Source organism: Mastigoproctus giganteus, chromosome 7 (genome assembly GCF_048544385.1).
Source record: "Mastigoproctus giganteus isolate SK-2022 chromosome 7, ASM4854438v1, whole genome shotgun sequence".
NCBI lineage: Eukaryota > Metazoa > Arthropoda > Arachnida > Uropygi > Thelyphonidae > Mastigoproctus > Mastigoproctus giganteus.
In genome coordinates, this window is record NC_143581.1 from 52741825 (window position 1) to 52766436 (window position 24612).

The 24612-nt window shown below is 38.0% G+C and overlaps 1 protein-coding gene across 5 annotated transcripts in view; it reads right to left on the bottom strand.

Annotated features, from left to right (window-relative positions):
* Positions 1-24612, bottom strand: part of LOC150082893 (AP-1 complex subunit gamma-1-like) — a 489084-nt gene that overhangs the window by 447251 nt on the left and 17221 nt on the right. For all 5 annotated transcript variants that reach the window (XM_090377666.1, XM_090377665.1, XM_090377663.1 and 2 more), the window contains exon 2: positions 17520-17733. In XM_090377666.1, coding sequence (XP_090233792.1) covers positions 17520-17733 — 214 coding nt within the window. The remainder of the gene's footprint in view (positions 1-17519; positions 17734-24612) is intronic.

The following is a 24612-nucleotide window of genomic DNA, read 5'->3' on the forward strand; positions in this document are numbered from 1 at the left end:
GTCATGGGGTTTTGTCAATGATATATAGGAATTTTGCTAGCAGGGAAAAGGAGGTGATTATCCCTCTGTATAAGGCAATGGTCAGGCCACGCCTTGAGTACTGCGTACAGGTCTGGAGGCCTCATTTTAGGAAGGATGTAGATTTACTTGAGCGTGTACAGAGAAGGGCAACAAGATTGGTGAGGGGAATGAAGGGATCCTCTTACCAAGAGAGGCTTAAGTTCTGCAAATTGCAGTGGCTGAAGACTAGGCACCTGCGCGGTGATCTGATTGGGGTATATAAGGCCTTGAATGGGTTGAACACGCTGAATTCTGATGGGATCCTTCCACTTGTTCAGATTACGAATCTAAGGGAGCATAAATTCAAATTAAGAAAAGACAGATGTAGAATAGATGTGAGGAAATTTTCCTTTAGCCAGCGGGTGGTTAATTGCTGGAACAAACTTCCATCTGTTGGTGTGGAAGTTGATAGGTTGAATAAATTTAAGGAGGAACTGGACAGGCATTTGGAGGGAATGGTGTGATTTTTTTTTTTTTTTTTGGCTGATGCTGCATAAGCTCATACATTTGCTTTCTTGCACCACATGCCACTACTACTACAACACAAACTGAGAGAATTGATTCTGCAAAACATCTGTTGTTTCATCTATTTCTTTATCTTCAATGATGTCATGAAGTACTGCAAACTTAACAACAAAAAATTTCAAAATTTGAAACGATGCACTGCCAACTGGTGAAATTTATGCTACCTCAGCATTTATAAGGGTATCTTTTTTTCAGTGAGAACTTGTGTACTTTCTGCATGTGAAATCACATGCAGAAATAAAGCACTTCTTCATTGAACAAAAGAACAGAATCTTCATCATCATGAACTTGGTCCGGCTTAGGTCTTTTAAGACCTGTTCCATTGTAGCTCTTGATCTCACAATTATTGTCTTGGTCGACCCACATCTCTCTCTATCCTGCAGGTTTGTAGTTAAAGGCTAATTTTGGGATCTGGTCTGAGTTCATTCTTTCTATGTGGCTGATCCATTTTTTCTGATACCGTTTTATGTCATTTACTGTGATATCTAAATTTCTTTGGTGGTCTAGTCTTGTAAAGCCTGATAATAGACTTAAAAATCTCATTTGTGCTGCTTCTAGTTTGTGTGCATCTTTCTTACTTATGACCCAAGTCTCACAGCTGTAGAATAGGGCTGATTTTGATGTGATGTTGTGCAGTCATAATTTTGTTTCAGTTGTTATTTGTTTTCCCGAAGTCTTTCCCTTCATTTGATATTAAATTTCCCAAATAGGTGAAGCCAGATATTTGTTCTATTATTTTGTAATCAATAACAATTTTGACTCTTTGTATGTTTTTTCCACATAATCCCATTGATTTTGTTTTTGAGGTGGAGATTTTCATCTCTTACTTTTTACCTATTTTATTCAGTTCATTTGCTGCTATCTGTAGTTCATCTTCAGATTTTGCAATTATAACTTGATCATCAGCATATAATATAGTTTGGATTTTATTCCTGTTGTTCAACTGTATTCTGTTGTTGTTTGTTTCCATTCTTTAATAATTTTATTGATGTAAATATTAAATAAATTTGGTGCAAGTCCACATCCTTGTTTGACTCCTTTATTAGTGTTAACTGGGTCTGATAGTTGGCCATTAGAATATTTTATGCAGACTTTTGAGTTTTTATATAGGCTTTGCATCTCTTTTCAGAATTGGGTTGGAATATTTTCTTCTTTTGTTTTATATTCTTCATAGCAGAATCAGGGAGAGTTTTAGCCTCTCCCTGGCAGAAACAGAGAATTTAAATTGACTAGGGCAGAATCGTTATTCTGGTTTAGTTCGCCATTCTTTAGCAAAGCTAGGAGTAATAACTTCAGTACACAGATGTGAAGTATACTGAGATTATTACTCCTTGGGTTGAAGAGCTACATTTGGATTTTCCAATGTTGGCATAGCATTTTAAGAAACAAACAAATTGTTTTATTTAAGCCAGAAGAGTAGAACACAAACACTTTCTGCTTATGCAGAAAATGTTTGTAAGGATAACATTCTAGAATTATCAGCTTGTTCAGACTTGCTTTCACTTGAAGTTTGTGTTATAGGATTTTTTTTTTTTTCTTTTTTTTTTTGTTTATTAATTTGTCATCTTTCAAACAAGATTTGGGTATGAGTTCGTAGCACCAACAAGTGACTGCTTATACTTTTCAATTTCATAACTCCAAAAAATGCTCATATGGTTTTCTTGCCATTTCTAAAATCTTTAAATAGACCTGTCAAATGTTGCCACTGTTCTACTAGTCTTTTTACACATTTAACTAAAGACAGATAATGTGTGCATCTTTCAAAATCTTTTTCTTCAGTAGCATACATAAACTGAATTTTGTTAAATCTATCTTTTCTTTTAACACTTCTTTCCAGATAGTTGTAAATCACACAAATATTCATCCACTTTCACAGGAAAACAGTGCTGTACTATGAACTTCTCCTCAATTCCCTTTAATTCTCCTTATATTAAAAAGGCACCCAACAAACAATGCATGAAAACTAACAAAGAAAGAATTACTGTGTTACTTTTTGCAAACAAGACTGGAACACAAGCAAAGCCATTGTGCATCAGTAAAGGTCGAAGACCATGGTATTTTAAGTACGTCAACATGGAATTTCAACCTGTGATTTATAAAAATAGCTTTGATACTAGGAAGAAAAGTGATATTTTTGCTTCATGGTTTGAAAGCAAGTTTGTACCAATTACATGAGACACCACTTGCTTTCCAAAAAAACTTGAAGAAAAGACTGTGTTACTGTTGGATCACTGCCCTGCTTCTCCTTCGGCTGATGTCCTGAATCAAAAGCAGGCTAGATCAGCATTTCTGCAAAGAAACACAACTGCACTAATTCAGCCCACGGATCAAGGCATTAATTCAAGCCTTTAAAAGCCTACTATCATGTTTAGCTACTTGCTAATGTTGTGAACTCAGAAATTCAAGTTCTAGAATTTATGAAAACATTAACAATGAAAGCTGTTACATACAATTGGATTAGTTTGGGAGAAAGCAGGCTTGACAGCAACTGAAAACTGTTGGAAAAAATGTACTGGAAAAGTCAGGACCAAAAATAACAACCTTGAATTAACAGCATTCTCAGAACAAGAAGCAAGGGCTGCCTGTAATGTACTTTGCTGGGATCAAGGCTACAGAGTGTGGCTGTGTGTATCCGAAGCTCCTAATTGCAGGTTAGTTAAGGTTTTTTCTATTTTAACATACAGTAGGCCCTCATTATAACGAGGTTTGCTTTATGCTGATTCGCTATAACACTGTTCTTATATTATAACCCGTATCTCACTATAACGCTATCACAACTCACTATAACACTCTTTTACCAGTGTACAGATTGAATTGAATTCTTTTACAGATTGCATATTTGGCAGGTTTAATGAAAATATTACACCTGATGTAGTCAATAGCATAAGACTGAACAACATCAAAACAGCATTAAAATGTTTCCCATACAGACTTGAGAAATTTTCCCATGCTAATTTAATTGCAGTCAGTCCAGTGACTTGTTACATGTTTCAGAGATCAACATTTGAAAAAAATGATGAAGTTAAGGAATATGAAGTATTGCTTGTAATATTTGCCTTATATGCATTTATCCAAAGTCTAGCAATCACTAAGTACAGTGTTAGACAAGAAAAAGATTGAGTTTGAAAATTAAATTAGACATTTTGAAGAGAATCGATTCTAGTCAACAACAACAAGTGGATTTGTGCAATAATTTAAGAGTGGCAGATTCAACTGTAAGAACAATTATAAAAAATAAAGAATTAATTTTAGCAGCAGGAAGAATAGCAGTTCCACTGCAGGCAACTAAATTGACTAAGGCCAGGCCAGCTATTATGATTGAAATGGAAAGACTTCTAAATAATTTTATTGAAAATAATATCCAACATCGAATTCTGTTAAGTTCAATTATTATTAAAGAAAAAAGTGATTAGCCTATATCAAGATTTGAAGAAAACTCACCTTCAAAAAAATGTGGAACCATCTAATGCCAGTAAGGACTGGTTTGATTCCAGGAAGAAGCCGTAACTGCACATCAAGAAGGAGCCGAAACTTTCAAAAAAGAACTTGTTAAAATTATTGAAGAGGGGTGTTAAAATGCTCAATAAGTTTAAAACAAAGATGAAACAGGACTGTTTTGGAAGTTTCATATTGAAAGAAAATAAAAACATGCTGAGCTTCAAAGCAGCAAAGGATTGGTTGACTTTATTTATTAATTTTTATTTTTTTTTTTTAATAAAAACCCCGAACACGACAGGTATTAGCATCTATAGTACTTAGTACCATGCTTGGGTTGGAGGTTGAGAAGACGAGAGAAGACATTTGTTGACATTAGACTTGAACTTCTGTAGACTGTAATTTTCAGGAAATACATATGAAGGTTGTTCCAGAAAACGGCAGTTGAATGAACAAACGAGAAAGACAAAAAGTTGGTTCTGTGAGTTTGAAGTCGAATAGTAAATGGCTGGCTGGTGGCGGCACATGTTCGGACTGTTTTGAAAGAGAGAGAGCAGGAATTATAGAAGTGAATTCAGAAGAACAGTGCCCTTGGAAATATCAGTAGAAAAGGCATACAGCAGAAACAGTACGTCTATGAGACAGCGAGTGCAAAGACTCAGAGATGAGTCATTTATTAACCTAACTGCCCTCTTCTGAATGGAATCTAGAAGCCTGAGAGGTTTTGGGGGCACCACCCCAAATGTGGGAACAATATTCCATGGTAGGGTGGATTTGTGATTTGTACAGAATGAACAGCTGTTTGGAAGAAAAGTAACACCAAGAGGAAAAAAGAAAACCAAGTTTTTTTGATGCAGAGGAAGCAATATTTGTAATGTGCTTGTGCCAAGAGAGATGAGAAGTCAGGGTAATCCCCTAACTTCTAATCTCTCTTCCACTTCTAATCCGCTACCAATTCCTTGGTAGTGGACATTCGAGAAGTTGAAGCTGATTGAGCAGGGCAAGGTTTCTCAAAATGGAAAGTGTAATGCATTGTGCTATAATCAGCAAAACTATGGATGGGATTTCCAGTCAATGGAAGGTCATTAACATACAAGAGGAAAAGAGTGAGGGAAACAATTGAACCTTGGGGGACACCAGCATTAGTGGAGAAGTTAGAAGACAGAGAGAGAGAAAACAGATGGGAACCCATAAGATGGAACTTATTTAGAAGACCTTTACACCAAACACAACTAAAAGTCTTTAAAATGTCAAAAGCAACTGCTTGAGTTTCACCAAACTTTCCCATTCAATTTATGGGTAACATAAGCTATATTTTTTCCATAAATGGGTAACATAAGCTAGAATATCACCAGTGGATCGCCACTGGCGATCATTGATCAGACGGAAGGTTTCAAGATAGTTTAAGAGTTGGCAGTTAATTGATTTCTCCATTACTTTAGAAAGAGTAGAAGTAATTGCAATGGGACGATAATTGGATGGGAGGGATTTCTCACCCTTTTTAGGAACTGGCTGGATATGAGCAAATTTCCAAGCAGAACGAAAACACCCTTGGAATAAGAAATTGAAAAAAAAGGTGGCAAAGAACAGGAGTAAGTTCAGGAGTGCAGGTTTTGAGAACAAGTGGAGAAATACCATCAGGTCCTGAAGCTCTATTAGCATCAAGATTTGTCAAAATCTTTCTGACATCCTTTTGACGGAAGACCATAGGAAGCATTGAATCGAGTGTGTTTGGAATGGTGGGAGCTGTTTTACCAAGGTCATTAATGCAGGAGTTGGAAGAAAAATGGGATGCTAGTAGGTCAGCTTTATCCTTGGCTGAAGTGACAACAGAACCATCTGGTTTGGACAGAGGTGGGAGCAGAGATAGGCAAAAGACTAGAATGCTCGACTACCATTAGGGAAAGAAGCAAGTTTTCTACTCTTAGCCAGTTCAAAATCTAGTTTGGACTGATTAATAATTGCTTTACAATAGTTGCGAGCATTGGTGTAATCAGAAAATGAAACCGAAGAATTGGAAACAAGGCAATTACGATATGCAACGTTCTTCTCTTGAACAGCCTTAGAACATCTATTGGAAAACCAAGGTTTAGATAAAGGACGAGATTTTAAAGTGGAGTGTGGAATAAAGGATTCCCCTACAAGAATGATTTCACTTACACGATCTGAGCAAATGTTGACATCAGAAGTTTGAAACATTAATATGACCAACGAAAAAAAAGAAAATAAATCTCACAGGTCATCCCATTTTGCATCTTGTAATGCCAAACAATACAAGGTTGGGAATAGCCATGAGATAAAGGCTCCATTGGAGAAGAGACAATCACCAAGTTGTGATCTGAGGTGCCTAAAGGACCACTCACTTCAACAGTGTACTTAGAAGGGTTGTTTGTGAGAAAAAAGATGAAATGTGTTGGCTGTATTAGGATTTTCCAGTATTCTTGTAAGTAAATGAACAATCTGTGCAAGGTCATTAGTAATTGCAAAAGCCTCAGCAACTTGACCAGCTGGATCGGTGTGACTAGAAAATGGAAGCCAGCTGGAGTTGTGAACATTAAAATCACCAAGGAAAATTACCTCATTGTTAGGAAAGTTGAACTGCAGGAAGTCAAGTTGCAAAGAGAGGAAATCAAAGAGGTCCAAGTGATTAGTGGAACTGGGAGAACGGTAGAGACAACAGATGAATTTAATGCAATGAGGTAGAGAGATTTTAAGCCAGAGAAGATCGAAAAGAGGAGATTCCAAATTACCAAGTCTCTAACAGGGAATGTCAGAATGGACATGTGCACAAGTACCACCTTTGAGGCGAAAGGAATCATACAGTGAATAATTTGGGCAACTGAGATGAGCAGTAGTTGAATCAACTGATAACCGAGATTCTGTCAGAAACAGTACATGGGGTTTGTCAGACTCCAAGTGGAAATGGACATCACTGAGATTAGAATTGAGACCATGTACATTTGTGAAATGAACTAGGAAGTGTTTGGGAGGTTTAGATCTTTTCACAGATAAGCTTACTATCAGTTTGACAATTGATGGTGTATTCAATAGTAAGAAAAAGAGAGCGGGACGTGCTGTACGAAGTAATGAAATTTTTGGATATGGCGGACACATGGTAATATACCCAGATCCTTGACATAACATGGCCTTGACAATGCCCCCCACATACACACTACTCAGACTCCCTCCAGTCACTATCTGGCAAAGGAGAGATAGCAAGATTATACACTAGCTGATCCGGAAGCCTCCTAAAGAGTTACCAATTGGTCGGTCTGGTGTACTAACTAGCGGCCAGCCTGCGAACACCGTTTTAGAGCTGTACCCTCGAAATGTAATCAAGATTGGATCTCGCCATGATGTTCATCATAACCTCAAATTCGTCAGTCATACTGCATGATGGAAGAAATGGGGAAGGATTGACAGGAACTTAGCTCTGGAGACTAAACATGGGTTCCACCATTGCTGGGCGGTAATGCTGCGGAGAATTTTAAATTAAAACCCCTTTTAGTTTACCATTCAGAAAATCCAAGGGCTCTTAAGGGTTTCACTAAATCAAACCTACTGTAATTTGAAAGGCTAATAAAAAAGCTTGGGCAACCAGGCCTCTTTTCGTTAATTGGTACTCTGAATTCTTCTGTCCCACAGTGGAAAGACATTGTGCGAAAAATAACCTTTACTGCAAAAGTAATTCTGATCATGGATAACGCACCAGGACATTCAAGAAAAGAGAGCTTAGAAGACTTGAACAATCATATAAAAATTTTTTACATGCCTCCAAACAATACATCTCCAATCCGACCACTGGATCAAGGTGTTATTGTCACATTTAAAGCTTACTACAAAAGGAACACCTTTTCCCAAGCTATTAAAAGCCATCAAACACTGGTGAAAATATACAGAGCCTATAGAAGTTTTGGAAATTCTACAACATTAAAACCACCACCTACAACATTTCTAGTGCCTGGGATGACGTGACTCAAAAAACCATGAATGGAGTGTTGAGGAATGTTTGTAAGGATTGCATAAAGGATTCCAAAGAACCTGATGATTCGGATGGAATGTTAAAGCGCAAATTGTTAAGCTCAGAAAGGAAGCAGGATTGGACGAAATTGACGATGAAGTACAAGAGATGATTGACAACGACAGGGATGGCATCTCTAATGAAGAACTCAAGGAAATGACAAAACAAGAGTGAGCAATTGAAGGAGAAGATGATCAAGATCCTAGGGATGAAGAACCAATAAAGTTGCTGACTGCAAAAGGACTTAGTAAAGCTTTCGAACACTTTGAAAAAATGTGATTATTTCTGGAAAAAGGTCCCTGACGTGGAACAAAGTTCCAAGGTAATAAGAAATTTAAAGAAAGAAATGAATCCCTACATGATTTTGTACGAGAGGAAGGACAAAGTACAACCCAAAATCAACACAAAATTCTGTCCAAGAATACAAGAACCCAAGGCCATCAGATTAATAAATTCATGATTTTAATTGGCATTTTAAGTTTAATTTTGATACATAATGCAGTTACTTACTACATAATTATATAAGTATGTAACATAGAATGTTTCATATGTACAAATTTTTTACATTGAATATTTTCACCGACATTAGTGTGTCTTTTCACTACCATTTATTATTGATTAGGAAATATCCTATGGCACAGACTGCAACTCACAAATACATATGTAACCTAATGGGAATATGGCACTTGCCTAGCGCACTGTTTTTCGGGAACGAATTATCAACGCTAAGCAGGGTTGTCTCTGCTAAACTGTAGTTAATACAGTGTGAATTCCTATAGTCACATACGTTAGTTCGTATTTATTTGAATTTGAATTTGAGCAATACAGTTTAATATTCAGATAGCCTTTGTTATTGATATTTTGGAATTTCATATCTTTCATTTGGTAGCAATAACTTCTTTAGTGATGTAATTTTTGTCAACAGTGTAATTTCTGCAATAACAGAAATTGTGTAATATATTGTAAACTTTAATTTTGGAATCCTTGTAAAAGTTCAAATTAATTGAATTATGGTTGTTGCTACAAGATGCACTTACAATACAAAGTCAAAGGGACATCGGGACTCAAGCGAAAATGCTTGCGGGCTTTTCCAGCATGAGTCAACACTTCATCATTTGTTCAGCCTGTGACATGTATTCTTAGGCTGGTCTAGTAGACAGACCTACCTCATCTGGCAATTCTTTTCTTTGCAACCAATGTAAGGAGTATACCAAACTCAAGGTTGTCACAGACATTCTCTCAGATACGCCAGACAAGCTGTACTTGCTACCTGGGAGTCTAAAACGCTGATAGAACTGATATTCGGGTGACACTCAAGTGAAGTGGACCCAATTTCGGCGAAGTCCGGACAATCTGTGACAGCCAAATCTTCTGCTTGCACCTTCACAATGGTGGGACTGTTAGCAATCCTGGGTATAACATCCATGCACAAGTACATGGTGGGTGACCACCCAGGTGTGAACCAACGTAAGCAGGGGTTGGGTGTGGCGCCCACACCACTTGGATGAACGCCGCCCCTCTATGTTACCAGGCAGTACTAGGTGGTAGATGACTCTCATCAACCGGTGAAATACCACCACTTTGCTTATTGGAGGCTTGAAGTGGTGGAACCCATGTTTAGTCTCTAGAGCTAAGTTCTGGTCAACCCTTCCCTATCTCTTCCATCATGCAGTATGATTGATGACTTTTGAGGTTATGATGAACGTTGTGGGGAGATCCAATATTCCTTACATTTCGAGGATACAGCTCTAAAACGGTGTTCGCAGGCTGGCCGCTAGTTAGTACACCAGACCGAACCTATTGGTAACTCTCTAGGAGGCTTCCGGATCAGCTAGTGTATAATCTTGCTACCTCTACTCTGCCAGATAGTGACTGGAGGGAGTGTGTATGTGGGGAGCATTGTCGAGGCCGCGTTATGTAAAGGATCTGGGTATATTCTTACCACGTGTACACCATATCCAAAAATTTCATTACTTCATACGGCATGTCCCATCCCCTTTTTCTTATTATTGAATACACCATGAATTGTGAAACTAATAGAGCAAGCTTATCTGCAAAAAGTCTAAACCTCCCAAGGACTTCCTAATTCATTTCACAAATATACATGGTCTCAATTCTAATCTCAATGATTTCCATTTCCACTCGCAGTCTGCCAAACCCCATGTACTTTTTCTGACAGAATCTCACTTATCGGTTGATTCAACTACTGTTCATCTCAGATGCCCAAATCATTCCTTTCGTCTCAAAGGTGGTACTTGTGCATATGTCCATTCTGATATTCCCTTTTAAAAGACTTGGCAATTTGGAATCTCCTCTATTTGATCTTCTCTGGCTTAAAATCTCTCTACCTCATTGTGTCAAATTCATCTGTTGTCTCTACCGTTCTCCCAACTCCACTAATCACTTGGAGCTCTGACTTCCTCTCTTTCCAACTTGACTTTCTCCAGTCCAACTTTCCTAACAGTGAGGTAATTTTCCTTGGTGATTTTAATGTTCACAACTCCAGCTGGCTTCCGTTTTCTAGTCACACCGACCCAGCAGGTCAAGATGCTGAGGCTTTTGCAATTACTAATGACCTAGCACAGATTGTCCATTTACTACAAGAATACCAGACAATCCTAATCATACAGCCAACACACTTGATATTTTACTCACAAACAACCCTTCTAAGTACATGGTCGAAGTGAGAGGTCCTCTAGGCACTTTAGATCACAACTTGGTGATTGTCTCTTCTCCAATGGAACCGCTATCTCATGGCTATTCCCAACCTCGTGCTGTTTGGCATTACAAGAATGCAAAATGGGATGACCTGCGAGACTTCTTTTCTTCTTTTCCTTGGTCGGATTACTGTTTCAAAACTTCTGATGTCAACGTTTGCTCAGATTGTGTCAGTGAAATTATTCATTCACGAATGGAATCCTTTATCCCACACCACTTTAAAATCTCGTCCTTTATCTAAACCTTGGTTTTCCAATAAATGTGCTAAGGCTGTGCAAGAGAAGAATGTTGCATATTGTAATTGGCTTGTTTCTAATTTTTCAGTTTCATTTTCTGCTTACACCAAAGCTCGGAATAATTGTAAAGCAGTTATTAATCAGTCCAAACTAGAGTTTGAACACGCTAAGAGTAGAAAACTTGCTTCTTGCCCTAATGGTAGCCGAGCATTCTGGTCTCTTGCCAAAGCTATTGGCCGCAATTTTTGCCCATCTCTGCTCCCACCTCTGTCCAAACCAGATGGTTCTGTTGTCACTTCAGCCAAGGATAAAGCTAACCTGCTAGCATCCCATTTTTCTACCAGCTCATGTATTAATGATCTTGGTAAAACACCTCCCACCATTCCCAACACGCTCCATTCAATGCCTACTGTGGTCTTCCGTCAAAAGGATGTCAGAAGGATTTTGATGAATCTTGATGCTAAGAAAGCTCCAGGTCCTGATGGTATTTCTCTACTTGTTCTCAAAAGCTGTGCTCCTGAACTTACTCCTATTCTTTGCCGCTTTTTTTCACTTTCTTATTCCAAAGGTGTTTTTCCTTCTGTTTGGAAATTTGCTCATATCCAGCCAGTTCCTAAAAAGGGTGACAAATCCCTCCCATCCAATTATCGTCCCATTGCAATTACTTCTACTCTTTCTAAAGTAATGGAGAAATCAATTAACCGCCATCTCTTAAACCACCTTGAAACCTTCCGTCTGATCAACGATCGCCAGTATGGATTCCATCAGTGTCGATCCACTGGTGATATTCTGGCTTATGTTACCCATTTATGGACTAATTCAATGGAAAGGTTTGGTGAAACACAAGTAGTTGTTCTTGACATCTCAAAGGCTTTTGATCGTGTTTGGCATAAAGGTCTTCTAAACAAGCTTCCATCTTATGGTTTGCCAACTGTTTTTGTAATTGGTTATCCAGTTTTCTCTCTGATCGCTCACTGAGGGTGATGGTAGATGGCTCTCTGTCTTCTAACTTCTCTACTAATGCTGGTGTCCCCCCAAGGTTCAGTTCTTTCCCCCACTCTTTTCCTCTTGTATATCAATGACCTTCTTCAACTGACTGGAAATCCTATCCATAGTTTTGCCGATGATAGCACATTGCATTCAACTTTCCATTTTGAGAAACCTTGTCCTGCTCAATCAGCTTCAACTTCTCGAAAATCTGCTACCAATTCTTTAAATGCCGATCTTCAGGTAATTCTCCAGTGGGACAAAGACAACTTAGTTGATTTCAACCCTTCTAAAACTCAGTCTTGTCTTATATCTCGCAAAAAGGATTCTTCTGCTCCTATGCTTATCTTTAGTGACACTCCGATTTCTAGGCAAAACGATATATCTGTTTTGGGGATTAACCTGACTTCTAATCTCTCTTGGCACAAGCACATTACAAATATTGCTTCCTCTGCATCTAAAAATCTTGGTTTTCTCTTTTGATCTCGGCGTTACTTTTCTTCCAAACAGCTGCTCACTCTGTATAAATCGCAAATCCGCACTGCCATTGAATATTGTTCCTACATCTGGGGTGGTGCCCCCAAAACCTCTCTCAGGCTTCTTGATTCCATTCAGAAGATGGCAGTTAGGTTAATTAATGATTCATCTCTAACAGAGTCTCTCCACTCGCTTTCTCATAGACGCACTGTTTCTGCTGCATGCCTCTTCTACAGATACTTCCATGGGCACTGTTCTTCTGAATTGGCTTCTATAATTCCTGCTCTCTCTTTCAAAACAATCCGAACACGTGCTGCCACCAGCCAACATCCATTTACCGTCCAACTTCAAACCCACAGAACCAACTTTTCATTTTCCTCATTTATTCATTCAACTGCCGTTTTCTGGAACAACCTTCCTTCATACGTATTTCCTGAAGTTCAAGTCCAATGTCAACAAATATCTTCTTTCATCTTCTCAACCTCCAATCCAAGCACGGTACTAAGTACTATAGGTTCGGTTCTAATACCTCTCGTGTTTAGGGTTCACATAAAAAAAAAAAAAAAAAAAAAACTTGGTGCATTATGAGAAGAAGTTGAATCACTGAAAAAATAAGTGCTTGCCCTAGAAGCAAATGTAACTGTCACAGACTCAAGTATCACCTGACCTGCCAAGTGATGCACCCCTGACCTGAAACTGCTAGTTAGTGGGGAGGGGGAAGGTAATGTAGATCCACATTTATCAGATGATGTGTGTCAAAGTAGTGCTTGCACTCACCTCAAAAATTCTTGTTTGTTGCCACAACAGCCAATGTTCATAGAATGTTCTGAAAGTAGCAATGTTTCAAATGAGAGGGAAGATATAGCTTGGAATACAAAGCTAAATAACCTCAAGGGGTGTGTCAGTGTAGTAAACTATAGAAGATTACTTAGTCTCAACTGTGTCTACAGTAATGTCAGGAGTATTGCCAATAAAATGTCTGAATTGGAACTCCAGGTTAGGTCAACTAATGCTGATATAACAGGACTAACAGAAATGTGTGCCACCTGGAAATTGGTGATGACGAGTTCCATTATGGTATGTATAATGTACTTAGGAAAGAGAGGAAAGATAGAAGGGTTGGAGAAGTCACGCTTCTTATCAAAAGCAGCCTGAGCACAAAAAGAGCTTTTGCTGAGTCTGAAGTTACATTGCCAATGTATAATCGGTGTGGTGTGAGTTAATCAGAAGCAAAGGAACAATGAGAGTGGGAGTAATCTACAGACCAGAAGATTGTGAAGAATATGACGAGACTCTCTACTCATGGAATAGAGAGTGATGGAATGGAGAAGCAAGCGTGAATGTCTTATTATGGGTAACTATAATCTGCTCCTTACTGATTGGAATAAGTGGGAGGGAAACTCATGTTGATGAAAAAATTTTTAAATAAACTAGACGATTACGATTTGTACCACCACTTCAGAGACAGTACTAGGGGTGAGAATATTCTTGACCTCATCATTAATGATTCAGATGACATCGCAGGGCTTAAAGTGCAGGAACCTTTGTCAGGAAGAGATCATGCAATCATCAGCTGGAAGATAAAAAAAGATCTAGCAGTAGTTAAAGGCACAGTTTTTAGCTTCAGAAGAGGGGACTTTGACAGTTTAAGGCGCTATATGGCATATGTGAACTGGGCGAATTGCCGAGATATGGCAAATACAACTGAATTATGGAACACTTTTAAAGCAAAAATTATAGAAGTCATAAACGCATACATACCTTTAAGAAAATACTGCAGGAGGAGGATGCCAAAATGGATGACTGCAGTTGGCTGGCCAAATAGAGCAGAAAAAGATAGCATGGGACAGTTACAGAGTGATGAAAAGTACTGAGGCCTACAACAGGTACCAGTTGATATGTAATAGTACCACAAATAATTTCAAGTAAGCGTATGAGAAAGCACTGCCTAAGAGAGCAAAGAATGGATTCAAGGAATTTTTTGTGTATGTGTCAGATTGGATACTTGTGCATTGGCAGGGGAAAAGTCTTAGACAACCCAACTAATGTTGCAGAAGAATTGAACAGGTACTTTGCATCCGTCCTTAGTGACAAAAGACCCCTTATGCCGAGAAGAGGTTGAGCCATGTGAAATTAGTGATGTCGCAATTACACACAATTTGTTTATTAAAAAAACTTTTTCAAGGCTTCAAGAAGTTGATAGCATATATCCTGTAGTTTTGAAGGAGAGCACGAGGGAGTGCATTCAATAGAAAACTATGAGGGCATTTTTGGACTCACGAGAAATTCCTTTGGATTGCAGATGTGCCAATGTATTGCCAATACATAAAAGCGGTTCTAAGAGTGAAGTGATAACTACAAACCAGTTAATCTGACTTCATTGGTAGTAAAAATCTTAGAGACAGTGATTAAGAGTGTAATCCAGGGACATTTAGATAGATATGGCATTCTGAATGACACACAACAAAAGGTGATATAGTTGTACACGTTGCCACTAATGATATCAAGAGTAGGAGACCGGCAGAATTACTTAACAAGTACAGGTCACTGTTGAAAAAAAGCCGTGAATTAGAGTTGAATTTGAAAGTGTCTGCAATTCTGCCCAGACACGATAGGAGGGAGTATATGATGAGAGCCTTGTCGATCAATTCGGCCCTGGAAAGATTGTGCAATGCTCAAGGGGTAGAATTTTTTTCAGCCTGGACTGTACTTGTTAACAGGAGAGACTGCTTCTACAGGGATGGGATACACTTAAATAGAAAGGGTGCAAGAATATTTGCTGATGCTATCGAGGCAGTGTTAGGTGGGTCGGAAAACTGCTAACTTGGGGGGAGACAAAGACTAATAGATTAACAGTAGCCACTGGCAGAGGTGAAAGAGATTCTTGCACTGCTTCTATTGGAATGAACAGAAGCCTGAAAAACAAGATGCAGGATATTTCAGAGACTGCTGGGAGTCATTGCGGTACAAGTAAACACATAGGTTGTGTTAGGGTAGCTAAGAATAGAAACAGGTGCAGGTATACTTGCGTGTACAGCAATGCTAGGAGTTTAGTAAATAAATTTGATGAATTTGAGGTATTGCTCAAAACATCAAAGGCAGATATTGTTGGGATATCAGAGACGTGGTGTCACACAGATATAAGGAATGCAGAACTGGAATTTGGGGAGTACAACGTCTACAGAAAGGATAGACAGGATAGGAAGGGTTATGCTATTAGTTAAGAAACATATAAAATCCAAGGAAGTGAAGCCAGTCGACATCGCTGCACAGTGCAGTGTCAAGTCAGTTGGGTGTGACAGAAAACTGCACAAAATGATTGAACAAATCCCTGCATCCAGTGGAAAGATGAATTTCTGTAATCAGCGCTGACATCATAAATAACTTGAAACATGATTTAAAGAATTGCTGAGCACTGAATCTAGCCTTGGATGAATCTACATACACTGAAGATAAACCACAACAAGCCATATTTGTTCATTTTGAAACAAATAATCTCGACATTGAAGAACTATTAGATCTGATTGCTTTGAGGTTATAACTGGAGCTTCACACATAAAAGGAGCTCTTGATCTTGCACTTGGCAAAGCTTCTGTAACGATTAAGAAGATAGTTAGCGTTGTACCTGACAGTGCCCCGGCTATGAGAGGTTTCAATAAAGGGTTTGTGAGACTTTTAACTACTAACACATTTTTTACTGATTTTATCTCTGTCCATTGCATTATTCATAGGGAACACCTAGCATTTAAATATGAACGTGTTATGGAGGTAGTTCTAAAAATTGCTAACTACATATGCTCAAGCACCAAAACATATTGACAGTTCAAAGCTTTCATGGAAGAAATAGACAACGATCAGCTTCCAGATGACGTATTGTGGTTCTGTTTAGTAAAGTGGCTCTCGGTAAGCAATGTTCTAACAAAGTTCTTTCACTTGATGGAGCCAATCAAACAATTTGTCAAAGAAAAAGGGAAATCTCTCTCTCAACTTGTGGATGCCCAGTGGTTAATAGATATGGCATTTTTCACAGATGCTGTTCAGCATTTACAATCATTAAATGTATCTTTGCAGGGACAAGGAAAACATTTGACCTGGCATAGAGTGTGTTCAGCTTCCACAACAAACAAACTCTTCGAGAAAAACTTGGTTTCTAAAACTTTCACTCATTTCACGTGTTTGAGTTTGCAAAGTTTTACAAACTCTACCAGGATTTTAAATAATAACTAGAATATGCATGCAAGTACAACACAGACTGGCAGAATAAATTAATAATAGATTTCGTGATTTAAGGCACTTAAACCATCATTTGCATTTTTGGAAAATCCTTTTCTTGTTGACATTATGAAGAATGGCTGTCCCGTCTCACCACCAATTGCTGGGGATACAGCAGCTGTAGAGTTGGAGCTACTAGAGCTCCAAGAGGATGAAAACAACTAAAAGGAAGTGGCTGCTCAGAATTATTCAGAATTAGTATTTTGTGTATCTTGATGTTTTTTGGAAAAAACTGTAACAAAAAAATATGCGTACTTAAAATAAAGTTATGATTTTTAAACTTTAATCAGTGTTATATATAAAATTTTGATAAAAATATCCGCATGAGAGCCACACCACAAGCCTGTGCAAGCCGCACTATGGCCACCCCTGGACTATAAGATTGAGGGGGCTTCAGCAGTACTGCACCTTGCCCAGAAAATAAAGGCTAAATCATTATTGAATTATAACCCCAGGGGCTCACATCTGGTGAGTATCGGCTTGGCACACCCAGGGTCCTCAGCTGGATATCATCATTCTTCTCTTTCTTGGTGATTCCCTTTTGATTCCTTCTGTCTGTCTGTCTGTCTGTCTCTCTCTCTCTCTCTCTGTCTCTCAGTGTAATTCAGAATTTTTTTTTTTTTTTTTTTTTTTTTTAGCTGATGCAGCATAAGCCTCAGGCTTCCTTATACCATATGCTAATAATAATAATGTTAATGAAACCTAAATTATTAATTTCAATTACCTTAAACTTATATATAGATGTAAGGATTTACCTTTATCGGATGCATAGTTCTGATTGTACTTACCTGTCCAAAATGTGCAGGATATCCTAACATATGAATATACAGTAATTTTGCTACATTTCGACATCTCCACGTATTGTCTTCTTCACGGAAAGTTGACCGGATATAGGCACATTCACGTTGAACTACAGCTCTCTCATCTGCTGCTGTCCTTGCAGCACGTATTTGACGAATCAAATCACGAAGGCGCATTGGAGTAGGCATGCCGGAAGTCAGTCTGCAAAAAAATGAAATCATTAAATTGTTTAATATTTAAAAATTTCAGAGAAAGGGTGTTGAAAATCTAAAATCCATTTTCTGAACATTTTTTAAGAAAGGGTAATCTCATTTGCCCAAGGATCACATCAAAGCTGACTGCATAAGCATCAGACTACAGGTTTATAATCAGGAAGGCTCAGTGAGAAGGCCTCTCAAATTATATATTTTTGTTCTTTTTTTGCTTCAACAATTTCATTTACAATTTCTGAAACTAGAATAAGTGAGGTGAGATGACATGGAAAAACTGGAATGTAAGCAAACTTACAAAATCAATTAAGTATCAATGCATACAGCTGATAAAGCATTTGCTGAACATGACTTCCATGCTTGTAAACAAGACTGGCACAACTTACTTTCATCTATTGATATTTGTCCCTTATGCTAATTAAAATAACAGTGAATGTACCAGAGAACTGAGGTAGCCCAAAGTACAAATAAAGGTTTTTAGATAATGTGGAAAATGCTGCATCATTAAAGAAACTATACAGCAGGCCTTTGGTGAAGCAAGCAAGTGTTTGCCATTGGGTCCTCAACTATGTGTGGCACATTCTGGAAGGGGGAATATAATACTTAATAATGTAATAATACAATATTGAAAAGTAACATGTGTACCATATGTTACTTTTCTCTTCATCAAGGCCAGAGTTAAGGTGCAGTGTAATTGCACCAAGGTCCCAAGGCAGAACAATATAATTACTGTTTCACCAGAGAGCATCTCCACAACCTTATTTTAGGACCCAAACTTCTTAAGCCCAACAATGTGTACACTACTAGGAGCAACAAAGTTGTAGTACAGAAATGACTATTTTCTTTTCTTTTATTTTTTTTTTTTTTGACTATGCAAAATTTGAAAAATTTTGAGTTCTGGAACGATTTGGGAGCAGACTAGATTTTTGTCAAAAGATTTCAAAAAGGATGGAGTCTCACAGGCTCCTCCCACCATTATTCACTGTCCTAATTTCTACGATAGTGTTTTAATTTCTCCTAGCTGTAGTAATATTTAGATATTCTTATTCACATCCACTATCTCTCCTAACTTGTTAATTCAGATGGTAGAAGAGTGATTCCACAGCATGCCTAGATCACAATCATACCTAGACTTTACACAATTTTCAAACTAGTTAAGCATAAGTCATATCACTAATAATACTGTCGCCACATTGTTTTCTACCAATCATCCACTATAATACTACAAATACACACTTCAAATTTATTGTACATTTAGCACTGAATTTTATTCAATCACATTTGAAAAGGAGTGTAACTAACAACCATATTCCTGGTGGTATTCAAAATGGAATACAGAGCCTACTAGGCACATACAATGAAATTCCAGTTTTCCAAAATATCAGTTAACAGAAAATTTTTTCCAAGTTTTTATTTAATTGTAACAATTAAGCTACCATATAAATATAATAAAATAATGAGTTTGCTTATATAAAGCATTATGAACAAAGTAAATTTCAACCATGTTACTTATATGCAATTACGAGCCACTGATATGATGCAAAAAAACTTAACTTAAGGAGGGAAAGGGGGGGGGACTACAAATTTGCCATTACAGAAATGATTGCATAATAGTGCATAATTTAATAGTGAATTTGAAGACTTTTTTCCAGAAAGTGCTTATGTATTAGATCAATGTGGTTGGTATTATTATAGATGTAGTATAATTTGCTTTCACAGAGACAAACTTTAGTTTTTTTGATACAAAGTTGTATACCCCTCAATCAGATCACCTCACAGGTGCCTAGTCTCCAGATGCTTCAATTTGCAGAACTTAAGCCTTTCTTGGTAAGAGGACCCCTCTGTTCCACTCATCAATCTTGTTGCTCTTCTCTATACTCATTCTAGCAACTCTACATCCTTCCTAAAATGAGGCCTCCCGATCTGTATGCAGTACTCAAGGTGTGGCCTGACCATTGATTGCATTATACAGGGGAATAATCACCACCTTATCCCTGCTAGCAAAATTTCTGTGTATCATTGACAAGATTCCATGATCTTCTCTGGCAGCCTATCTGCACTGCTCAGAAAACTTCATATCTGACTGCCCAATTAGGTCCAGATCCTTTTCATTCTCCACTATGCTGAGCATAGTAGCACACATTTGGTAGCTCACTCTGCAGTTATTGCTACCCATATGCACTACTTTGCATTTGTCAATATTATTTGTCATCAATTAACCCAGATGTGCCCTAACCAATGGTATCATCATATCTTTATCCATGCCTAGTTCATCTATCTTCTTCCATTATACCCTGATTACTTTATTAACCAATCCTCCATATCATCAGCAAACTGAAATATCAAACCTGAAATTCCTATTTTTTTTCCCTCTAAGCCTTATCCCCTTGGGGTCAGCTTTTCTAGTCCTATCTTTCCAATCATTCCTGCTTTGAGTCAAATTCATCCACTTCATTTTCTTACATATCCTTCTTCACTATCTCCCAATGTTTTATTTGGTCTTCCTCTTCTTCATAACTCTAGTCGCATCACTATGATCTTATTCATTAAGGCTATCTGTGAACAAACAATTTCAGTATTTTCCTGCATTTTTAATTCAATCAACTTCATAGCAAGCCTTATATACTCATACCTCACTCTGTTCTTTCTTGTTAAACCATTCATCTTGTTACACCTGAACATTCTCATCTCGGCTATATATAACTTCTGTTCATGCTGTTCTGATCAAACTTCCAATCCATACATCATTGGCTGGTGCAGCATAAGCCTCAGGCTTCCTTGCATCATATAGCTAATAATAATAATAAAAAACCAAATAACAACATCCTCATCGATCTCTACACTCTACTGTACCCTAGGCATCGATATTTATTCTTCTGTGCCACATAGTAAAAAAAACCCCTAAAACTACTCTCCACATACTCCATGTCCTATGAATTTTTGAACCAGGGCACTCCAGGAACTTCAACTCCTTCAACTTAGTATTTATCCTTCTCTGCTCCTATCAATTAGGACAATACCATCAGAAATATCACACAACATAGGATTCCTTCCCTGCCGTCTTACCTATTAACTCTAAGAGCTGATGATATGTTACTAAGTTTACATTTTTTTTTTTTTTTTTTAAGGTAATGCATCAAATTATTGATTTTTATTTAAAATTAATGGTGCACTTGTTACATTTGTTAATCTGATAAAGTTGGTTATATGTTGTTTACTTCATTTTTAAACTTGCTTAAATGGATGTTGTAGTTTGCCACCACTATACTATATCAATAAAACAATATGGCTGCTATTGTTCTGGTATCAATATACGAATGATATAAATGTAGTACTGATTATAGTATTGTTATAGAATGATATAAACACAATTCAGGAGTAGTCTTTTATAAAATCCCAGACGAGTATAATTATATTAGAAGTGCTTTATTAAATTCATAAACTTTAAGCATATAGCAATGCAAACAATCTCATAACGTAACTGTATCACATATTATATAACTTAAAATAGCATAGCAAGTACTGCTGCAGAACAACCCGGATAGAGTTTATACTATACTCATGTTATACTGCATTATATTATACTTGTATCTCCTAGTTTTGTGCAGTACTCATAAATTTAGATTGGAATCACGTGCCTCAGCTTACAGCAGCGAAGTAAAGTCTCAAAGCAGCTGGGAAGCTTTGGCTGAGGAAAGAACAGCTGATGGAAGTTCTGTTAATGAATCAGGATTTTGTAGTCTATTCTGCTTACTGTCTCATTGCAAGACTACCTTTAGCCAGACGTGATACAGCTAAAAGGTATGCCTTAGTTTGTGTATGTTCATAATAAACAGCATCAGGAGGTGCACAAATTCAGCATTCTGATAGGGTTATATGAGGCTTGAAGAGCAGGGATGATGCCCTCGAAGGAATAAAAGAGAGACCCATCAAATAATCAGTTTCCCAGCTCAATGCGTGAGCCCATGCTCAAGCAATAACACAACGTCCTCAACAGCAGAGATGTCTGGTTCAAGAGGATGTAGCAATCATCAGTGACTATATTCTTAGGGAAATGGAAAATAAACTGTGTAAAAAGGGTAGGTAGAACAGTACGAGGGTATTATTATTATCATCTTCAATTTATTTCTCTTTTAAAGAGACACCCCTGGGACAGCCATTGGCTAGAAGGGTGAAAGAAACATTCTAAGGTGTGAAGCGGACCCATGAGCAGAAGGTTATAAAGTCCATAGGAAGTTCACCCTGAAGGTTAATACAGATTTTTAGAATACATGAATAATTATGATTTCATAACAGAATATTTAAAATTTTGACATCTTAGATTGGCATCTAGAATACCAAGAATATATAGTTAAAAGGGATAGAAAGTAAATGCAGTTTTTGAGCTGAGTGGCTGTGCACTACAGTTGCACAAGACGATAGGAATCAGTAAAGACTTGCAAATGGTAGGATTTTTTGTTACAGAGCTTTTCAGGTTCAATTCTTAGTTGATTGAAGAGTTCTATTGTGTTTGCTGGAAAAAAGCGACTTAGGCAGTCCAGGTTTTTTAAGTTGCTTTGAAGAGGATGTCTTGTTTCAGCAATCCTGGTGGCTTCTCGACGAGAGTGAAACAAGCCGTCACCACTGGGAGTGTCTAATCTTCCTGTTAGCAGTTTGGCTAATGTGAAAATATTTCTTGTGTTAATTGTCTGTTTCCAGGGAGGAATACTGAGATGGGAAAGTATGTTTTCAGTGGGGATAAAATTGATGGCGTAGTCAGCTATCATCTTTTAAGAGCACAAAAGATGAGTAGGAGATCTGAGAAATTTCTTAATAAATACAAGCCAGTGTTCAGAAAAAGTTGCAAGTTAAGAATAATCACCGTTGTAAGGAGGGCACCGAACTTAAGTTACAATTTGGTGCATTGCTAGAACAATTTGAGTCACTGAAAAAAACAGGTGCTTGCCTTCAAAAATAATGTAACTTGGAGCTCGTCAGGAGCGGATATCATCTTTTAAGGGCACAAAAGGTGATATAGTTGTACACGTTGGCACTAATGATATCTAGAGTAGGAGACCGGCAGAATTACTTAACAAATACAGGTCACTGTTGAAAAAAAACCCATGAATTAGGGTTGGATTTCAAAGTGTCTGCAATTCTGCCCAGACACGATAGGAGGGAGTATATGATGAGAGCCTTGTCGATCAATTCGGCCGTGGAAAGATTGTGCAAGGCTCAAGGGGTAGAATTTTTTTCAGCCTGGACTGTATTTGTTAACAGGAGAGACTGCTTCTACAGGGATGGGATACACATAAATAGAAAGGGGGCAAGAATATTTGCTGATGCTACTCGATTTGCTGATGCTATCGAGTGTTAGATGGGACGGAAAACTGCTAGCTTGGGGGGAGACAAAGACTAATAGATTAACAGGAACCACTGGGCAGAGGTAGTAGTAGTGGCATGTGATGCAAGAAAGCAAATGTATGAGCTTATGCAGCATCAGTCAAAAAAAAAAAAAAAAAACACACCAGTCCCTCCAAATGCCTGTCCAGTTCCTCCTTAAATTTATTCAACCTATCAACTTCCACAACGACAGATGGAAGTTTGTTCCAGCAATTAACCACCCGCTGGCTAAAGGCAAATTTCCGCACATCTATTCTACATCTGTCTTTTCTTAATTTGAATTTATGACCCCGTAGGTTCGTAATCTGAACAAGTGGAAGGACCCCATCAGAATTCAGCCTGCTCAACCCATTCAAGGCCTTATATACCTCAATCAGATCACCGCGCAGGTGCCTAGTCTCCAGCCACTGCAATTTGCAGGACTTAAGCCTCTCTTGGTAAGAGGATCCCTTCATTCCTCTCACCAATCTTGTTGCCCTTCTCTGTACACACTCAAGTAAATCTACATCCTTCCTAAAATGAGGCCTCCAGACCAGTACGCAGTACTCAAGGCGTGGCCTGACCATTGCCTTATACAGAGGGATAATCACCTCCTTTTCCCTGCTAGCAAAATTCCTATATATCATTGACAAACCCCCAGGTGAAAGTGATTCTTGCACAGCTTCTACTGGAACGAGCAGAAGCCTGAAAAACAAGATGCAGGATATTTCAGAGACTGCTGGGAGTCATTGCGGTACAAGTAAACACATGGGTTGTGTTAGGGTAGCTAAGAATAGAAACAGGTGCATGTATACTTGCGTGTACACCAATGCTAGGAGTTTGGTAAATAAATTTGATGAATTTGAGGTATTGCTCAAAGCACCAAAGGCGGATATTGTTGGGATATCAGAGACGTGGTGTCACACAGATATAAGGAATGCAGAACTGCAATTTGGGAAGTACAAAGTCTACAGAAAGGATAGACAGGATAGGAAGGGTTATGCTATTAGTTAAGAAACACATAAAATCCAAGGAAGTGAAGTCAGTAGACATCGCTGGACAGTGCAGTGTCGAGTCAGTTTGGAGTGACATAAGCATTGGGAGATCAAAATAGAGAGTAGGAGTGTGCTATAGGCCTAATGACTCTGATGAGTATAAGAAACTGTACAGGGAAATAGTGGGCCAGTACATCAGAGAATCTTATAATGGGGAATTTTAATTTCCCAGATATTGACTGGAATTTGTGGGTTGGTCACTCACACACTAGCAAGGCTTTTGTGGATTTATTGGATAATTGTTTTCTACATCAGCATGTTCGGGAGGCAACTAGAGGGAGTAATACTCTTGATTTGATTATCAGTAGTGATTCTTCATGCATTAAGAATCTGCAGATAAAGGAACCACTAAGTGGCAGTGATCACAGTGTGCTGAAGTGGGATTTACTCAAAGAGGTAAAGGGAAGGTTTATTGCTTTCGTAAAGGCAACTACGATGGTCTGAGACCATCATAT